At 48.2% G+C, this 6,845-nt stretch overlaps 1 protein-coding gene across 2 annotated transcripts; it reads left to right on the top strand.

Annotated features, from left to right (window-relative positions):
* The first annotated feature begins 26 nt into the window (after positions 1 to 26).
* LOC122374125 (zinc finger CCCH domain-containing protein 15 homolog) lies at positions 27 to 6,361 on the top strand. 2 transcript variants are annotated; one of them, XM_043352699.1, is made up of 11 exons: positions 27 to 428; positions 739 to 812; positions 954 to 1,022; positions 1,526 to 1,736; positions 2,004 to 2,092; positions 2,534 to 2,677; positions 3,681 to 3,800; positions 4,144 to 4,350; positions 4,535 to 4,669; positions 5,006 to 5,093; positions 5,442 to 6,361. In XM_043352699.1, exons 3-11 carry the CDS (start codon positions 954 to 956, stop codon positions 5,567 to 5,569), a joined length of 1,191 nt encoding a protein of 396 aa, XP_043208634.1. In that variant the 5' UTR covers positions 27 to 428; positions 739 to 812; the 3' UTR covers positions 5,570 to 6,361. The 2 variants fall into 2 exon arrangements, with proteins under 2 accessions (XP_043208634.1, XP_043208633.1); XM_043352698.1 differs by having other exon boundaries at positions 420 to 444.
* Positions 6,362 to 6,845: the final 484 nt, after the last annotated feature.

The following is a 6,845-nucleotide window of genomic DNA, read 5'->3' as shown; positions in this document are numbered from 1 at the left end:
TGGCAACGAAGAGACTCGATCATAAAGATCTCGCTGCAGTTTGAAAACGATTTTCACACAGCGAATATTATTCTCATTTATAATTTGAGCAATGTTTGGTAAGAAAACAAAAAACATAAATATATACGCTAAAAAGAGATTTATGAAACACTTGATGTTACATATTTCCTGATATGTAAAAAAGCAAGGCCCTAAAACGTAAAAAAACGTTAAAAGGTGTGCCTTTAAATTAATTTTGTCAGGAAATTATCAAAAATATCTAAGATTCTAAAGGAATATTAGATGTTGAATGAACAGTAAGAAATAATTTATCAAACAGAACACATTTGTAATTGATACATAGGACTAACTGGCGCAGAAGAGGCAAACACATTTTGCTCAATTTCGTTGTGTTTTAATATATATGTGACACACGCGAGAAACATACGGTGCGTGGGTTTTATGGTGGCTTTTTTGGTTTTTATTATTCTTAAGTTTTAGGCAATTTAATCCCTCATATATGCTGACAGTGAATGTTTTAATATCTGAATTTATAGCTGGAATCTTCAGTCTTTGATAAAGTCCCTTAACACTGAAAAAATGTTGTGTGTTTCAATTTGCATTTTGTACATTGATTCACTAATTATTAAAAATTACACTACCTAGCACATGTAATGATGCTGTCTTAGAAGTCTACAGCAAATTAAAAGCAAACATTACAACGGTAAAACTTAAATTGATGACTTTATTGGCTTTCAGGTACAATAATATAGAAGACGTTTTACGGAATTGCTAAGGAAAAGAAAACTCAGCTTGGAACGTTGTAAGCAAAGGTTAGTATCTAATTTGACATGATGGACACAGGCAGTTTTCTTTTTGAATATCTATATAATAATGTGCACAGGCCTTCACAGTTCACACAAATGCATTTGCATTCTCAGTTATTGACTAATGACTTTCAAAATTAATTTCAGATGCCTCCCAAGAAGGCTAATGCACCATCAAAGAAGACTGAAGAGAAGAAGAAAGCAAAGATTGTAGAGGTAAGCATTACTGTAGCTATATACATCTTAAGTCTTGTAGGCTGACAGAGGGGTGCAGGCTGACAGTCTTGTAGGCTGACTAACCCCTTACAGCTTTCTTGTGCTTTCTCGGAACAAGTTCTCCCAAGAGAACTGGGAGCTGGCTTACCTATCTTTTGATTTAAGTTGGATCTTGTGAGACTAATTAGATCTTAGGACATTACAAAGTGTGTTGCAACTTTTTAATGTCCTCATTGTCAGGGAACCTTTTTCAATGAAAGATTTTCATCATGTTATTAAAATATAAATGCTAGCACAAGAGCTAGGCACCTATGAATGAACTATAGACAATGCTTTCCCACAACTCTGTACTTCTATTGATTCATGAAAAATGTGCAGACTTGTGAGTGTATGAATATCAGGAAGTTAAATGGGATATGTGATGTGTGCAATATACATAAGGTAACCTGGCTGATGCAACTTAAAAGAAATGCCAAATAACATAGAGGTTTATCTTACCACAGGATAAGACATTTGGCTTGAAGAATAAAAAGGGAGGCAAACAACAAAAGTTCATCCAGCAAGTAAACAAAAATGTCAAGTCTGGAGGAGACCCAATTCAGAAGAAGATTGAGGAGCAGAAAAAGAAGGAAAAGTTGAAGAAGGAGCAGGAGGCTAAGGAAAAGGAGATTCTCCAGGGCCTCTTCAAGCCTGTGGTGGAAAAGGTCGATAAAAGTAAGTTTTTTCTCACATTTGTACTTGACTGAGTACTCAGCCAAATGTCTTTGGCTGATAGCTGGACACATTAACGTCCCAGCTAGCCTGCAGATCATCTTTTAAAGTACCTAGGCATCATTGTGAGGCTTTCAAAGTGGTATTGGAGATGCAGCAGAAACACTCCTAACATTCAAGTTTTTAGGTTATGTCACAGAACATTGTTTTAATTGAATAATTGATATTAAGTCACTGTGTTACATGTCACATTGTGTGTGGTGATTCCAGATGTGGACCCCAAGTCTGTCCTGTGTCCATTTTTCAAGCAGTCTGTTTGTGCAAAGGGCTTGAAGTGCAAGTATTCACATGACTTGAATGTAAGTATGTTAATTGTTAGGCCTGATTGTTGCAGCTGTTCTTACATGCCCTCTGAACATAAAACGTTTACAGTGCAGTATATGGTTGCATGAGTGGTTGCCAACAATAATTAACTGTTCAGAGTTGTCCAGCACTGATGACATAGTTAAAAATGTAAAAATCACCATGCTGTGCATTAGGTAAGCCTGATTCGCTGGGGGAGCAGTGGGCCCAACCACACAACACTATGTGGACTATGGGACACAGCCACCCTATGTGCCCTATTGCTGAACGCTCCCCCCCCCCCCCCCCGAGTCAATGTCGTACTGAAAGATCCCAACTCATGCTCTACGAGGCCTCCGTTCCATGCATCCTTATGCTGTGCGCCGCCGCCTCACGTGACCCTATGCTGTGTATTGCCGCCGCCTCACGTGACCGTGTGCCCGCCCGTCGCCGCCCAGATCGGCCGTAAGGTGGAGAAGAGGAACATGTACGTGGACTCTCGCGACACGGAGGACTCGTCCACCTGGGACGCGGACAAGCTGAACGACGTGGCAAACGCCAAGGGCGGCGAGGCCGAGAAAAACAAGCCCAAAACCACCATCGTGAGTAACAGGAACGGACAACGGCCGACAGCGCCCTATGCAGTGCGCTGCGGCAGGCAGGGCTCGTAAGACATAGGTACTTGATTAAGACAACGCTCGTGAGAAGGGTGGGCGTTAATCGTAATACTCAGTAAAGTTGCCACCTAATGTAGTCTTTCATTGAATCAAGGCCCTAAATACAAGGTTGCACGGACTTATTTCTACTAAACCTACCAGAATATAGTATCACGGTTGATTATTTAAATAATTATTCAATCAAAATTTCTTTATTATTATCTCGTAATCATTTATAAGCAATTTTATAAATCAACTTTCAATTTGCTTGCCTTTTACTAGCAAAATAACTTTTCTAGTATTGGGTCAACATAGTGGTGTAGCAGTAGGAAGTAGGAACCACATCTGGCAAAACCCCAATGCCTACATACAGCAGAAAAGCAGCCACCAGGTGTCGCCACAGTCGCCACTTGGTCGCCACACAGATTTCGCGCGCGTCGCCAATCGCCACACTACCGATTTCCATAAGGACGCATATGTACGGATATGTATAGGAAAGTCGCCCTTAAGGATTACGCTTACATCCTTTGCTTATGAGGTCGGTGGCAGGAAATTGGGAGCGGCTCAGCTATTTTCGACCACGGATATGCCTTTATCACATGATGAGGAACATGCTGATAAGCGTTTTATGCGTCATAACAGCACAAAAGTATTTTTAATCATTTTTCAAAAATAGCCGTTCTGCCGTATCTTTCAGTGCAAGGTGCCGTCGGTCATCCCCGACGTGACGTCACGCAGGGACTTTGCCAGATTTTCCTACTAGACTTCGACACCCCCTGCATTGAATCATGTCCCTAACTTATCAGTGTAGTGTTTCCATGTGATGTGATTGATGTTTTATCCCTTCTATCTGGCATAGTCGTCATATCCACAGGCTGCACCCCTCCCCCGCCTTGATGACGTTTGTCATGGGAACCGTCTGATCCGTGGCGGTGCGCTCCGTTCTCAGATCTGCAAGTACTTTCTGGATGCGGTGGAAAACAGCAAGTACGGCTGGTTCTGGGAGTGCCCGTCCGGCGACAAGTGCATCTACAGGCACGCGCTGCCGCAGGGCTACGTCCTCAAAAAGGTAGCTGCCAGAGTGGTCAGTGGCACTACCGCTGGTACTCTCAGACCGCCACCTGTGGGGACGCTCCGGGACGTGTTTAGCCTCAGCTCGTCGTTCGTTTTTTGAACGGCGCCGCCGCTACTGTTCGCTTGGCTTCTTTTCTGTTGTCATTTTTTATGATGTGATGCTGCAGGATATGTATAGCTTGGCGAATAGCAGCTGCTTATAGAACAGCCATCCGTAGTATCATTCATGTATTTCCGCGTCGTTGTGGTGTCACAGTCGCCGCCTCAGCAGTGAACAGCTGCGGACTATGTATGTGCCACCCCGGCTGAGCTCTGTGCCGCCCCGTCTGCGCTCGCAGGACATGAAGAAGGCGGAGAAGAAGGACGAGATCACGATCGAGGAGCTGGTGGAGAAGGAGCGCGCCGCGCTCGGCTCCAACCTCACAAAGATCACCTACACCACCTTCCTCGCCTGGAAGAAGCGCAAACTGGCCGAACGGAAAAAGGAAGAGTCCAAGAAACAGGCCAAAAAGAAAAACGACGCCAAGAGCGGCAAGAGCGGTGGGGTAAGTAGAGTGACGTAGAAGGCAGAACATATTTTATTCGTAGCCACGGTTGGCATTTTTTTCGCAACAGTGATTGACAACGGCCCACATTTGCTCTACTGCCTATCGCGCATTTCATGGAGCAGGACTGTCGCTGGATATTCACACGTCCCGTCTTCTCGCGTGCCCCCGCCCGCTCCGTCAGCTCTCCGGCAGGGACATGTTCATGTACAACCCGGAGATGGGTGTGGGCGACGGCGACCTGGACGAGGGTGACGAGGGCATGGACCTCACCGGCCTCAAGGACGAGGAGCTCGAGGAGGCCGAAAAGGACATCGTGGTAAGGAGGCGGACGGTATATGAAGAACTTATTTATGGCTACCAGTGAAAGCTGGATGCTGCAGGGAGGCATAGCTACATGATAATGGGAAAGTACGGTTAGTCTTTGGCTGATAGGCACGTGTTTCGGGACTCCTTGCCTGCATAAAGCGATCTCTTCGCCGTCGAGATCAGAAAACGACTACATGTAAAGTTGCTTATACAATGCTTCAGATGATGGTCTTTTGAGCGCAGCGACTGCAGTGTTAGTTTTTTTTCACTCAGGTGCGTCACTGAAGGAATCTGTTAACGCCATGTACCGTCTGCTACCCACTGAATCCGATTTACCATGTTGCAGTATAAGACGTGGACGTTGGAGGGTATTGAAAACGAGCAGATCGCTGAGGCCGAGGCGGTACAGGCGCAGGAGGCCAACGCAAAAGCAGGTGGGTGCTCGTATGTCGACCTGTAATGAATGCACTTCTGTGTGCTGTAATGCTTTATTTCGTTAACATGCGTGAATTGATTTTTTCCTACATGCACCAAACTCATGACAGATGACGGTCTTTGCCGTCTGACGGATTTTGGAGAGCTCACCATAGTCCGTTCCATTAGCGACAGTCGCTGATGCCCCAGCCCGCCGTTGTTGCACCCCTGCCCGCCGTGGTGTCCCCCTACCCGCCGTGGTGTCCCCTGCCCACCGTTGCTGTACCCCTACCCGCCGTTGTTGCACCCCTGCCCGCCGTGGTGTTCCCCTGCGCTCCCCGCTGACGTGTCCGCCCGCCGGCCGGCAGGGGAGAGCGGGGGCGCGGTGGGCGGCGCGACCGCCGTCGACGCGGCGCCCATCGACGAGAACCTGTTCGACGCTGACGACCTGGACGAGCTGGAGGAGGAGCTGGACGAGCTGGACATCAGCCAATGATGGCCGCCCGGGGCCGCCGGCCGGCCGACCTTTTACCGAGCCGAGAGTGCACGGCGCCGCCCTGGGGAGGGGGCGGTGCGCGGGCCGGCCGGCGCCGCCGACGGCCCAGCTGTTACGGCGAGAACAGAGGATCGCAGGATATTGGTGGGGCGGGCGCCGCGCTGGCGGGCCCGGTGTGATGCTGCTGTTTGGCGGACGGTGCTTCGTGCAGGGAGTGGCAAAATAACCCGTATTCCTTCAGTGTCTCCAGCTGCTGACCCGGCTACAGTTACGGCTCTGAGCGTTTTTGGTCAGGGGCGTATCTGGCGTGGTCGGTAGAAGTTTCCTTCAGAAATAAAGCACATACCTATTGACTATGCGTGGATGTGATGCTTCAGATGCCCGGTGGCAGGTCGTGGATGTGAGAAATGCGAGTGTTCATCTGTGCAATGGAGGGCCCGGCTGGGGGACGGCCCGCTCTAGCGCAGCCGCTAAAATCGAGCGTGCAAGTAGCGAGCAACACATGAGAACTGCTTCTTCGAGGGCTGATGGGTATTTTATATATTATGTCGATGTGCGGCCGCGTATCAGTGGCAACCCTCATTTTGCGATCCTGCAGCAGCATCAAAAGTGCGGTGTCCGGCGTCGCAGTGCTCCAAACTCCGAGCCTTGCCGCTTAGTGCGGTGTTCTCGCCCCTGATTGTCAGCACTCAGCAGGAACGACATGTCGCGATAGTTCACCGTATGAACCTTTTTTAAATAGGCATCCGCTCACTGGATCCATTGATCCAGCATAAAATGGCACCCAACATCGATTGGCTGTTGATGATATGATGGGCTGGATGATGGGCAGTGTGGAACGAATGCTTCCAGGCATATCGATTGTTATACCCCGATCAGGAAGGATCCCCACCCTGGACGGATGCTGGGGTGGGGTGGGGGATATCAGTTCTTGTCGGAGATTGCCCCGTGTTGATGAACACGGCCGTCAGCGAACAAATGGGTTCCGCCCTCAACTCAAAAGATGTAGGGTCGGCTCAGGTAGCTAGTCCAATTGATTTGAGCCACTATCGGGCTCTCCGATGCCATGAGTCCCAATATTTATATCAGAGCATCAGCCAAGGCAGATCCGAGCCGAGATCCGAGCTATCCGAGAGGTCTTCGGGCACGACATAGCCTTGGGCACGGTTATGTGGCCTTGGGCACGACCAAGGCCGTATTGGTATTATTTATATACACTGGGCCGTATAAGAGAACGCGGCCTTGGGCACGGCACTTGCTGACCTTTTAAAATTTG

This window comes from Amphibalanus amphitrite, unplaced genomic scaffold (genome assembly GCF_019059575.1).
Source record: "Amphibalanus amphitrite isolate SeventyFive unplaced genomic scaffold, NRLGWU_Aamphi_draft 001607F_arrow, whole genome shotgun sequence".
NCBI classification, from domain to species: Eukaryota; Metazoa; Arthropoda; class Thecostraca; order Balanomorpha; family Balanidae; genus Amphibalanus; species Amphibalanus amphitrite.
Note: the sequence above shows the minus strand (reverse complement) of the source record. Positions and strands in the feature narration are given on the sequence as shown.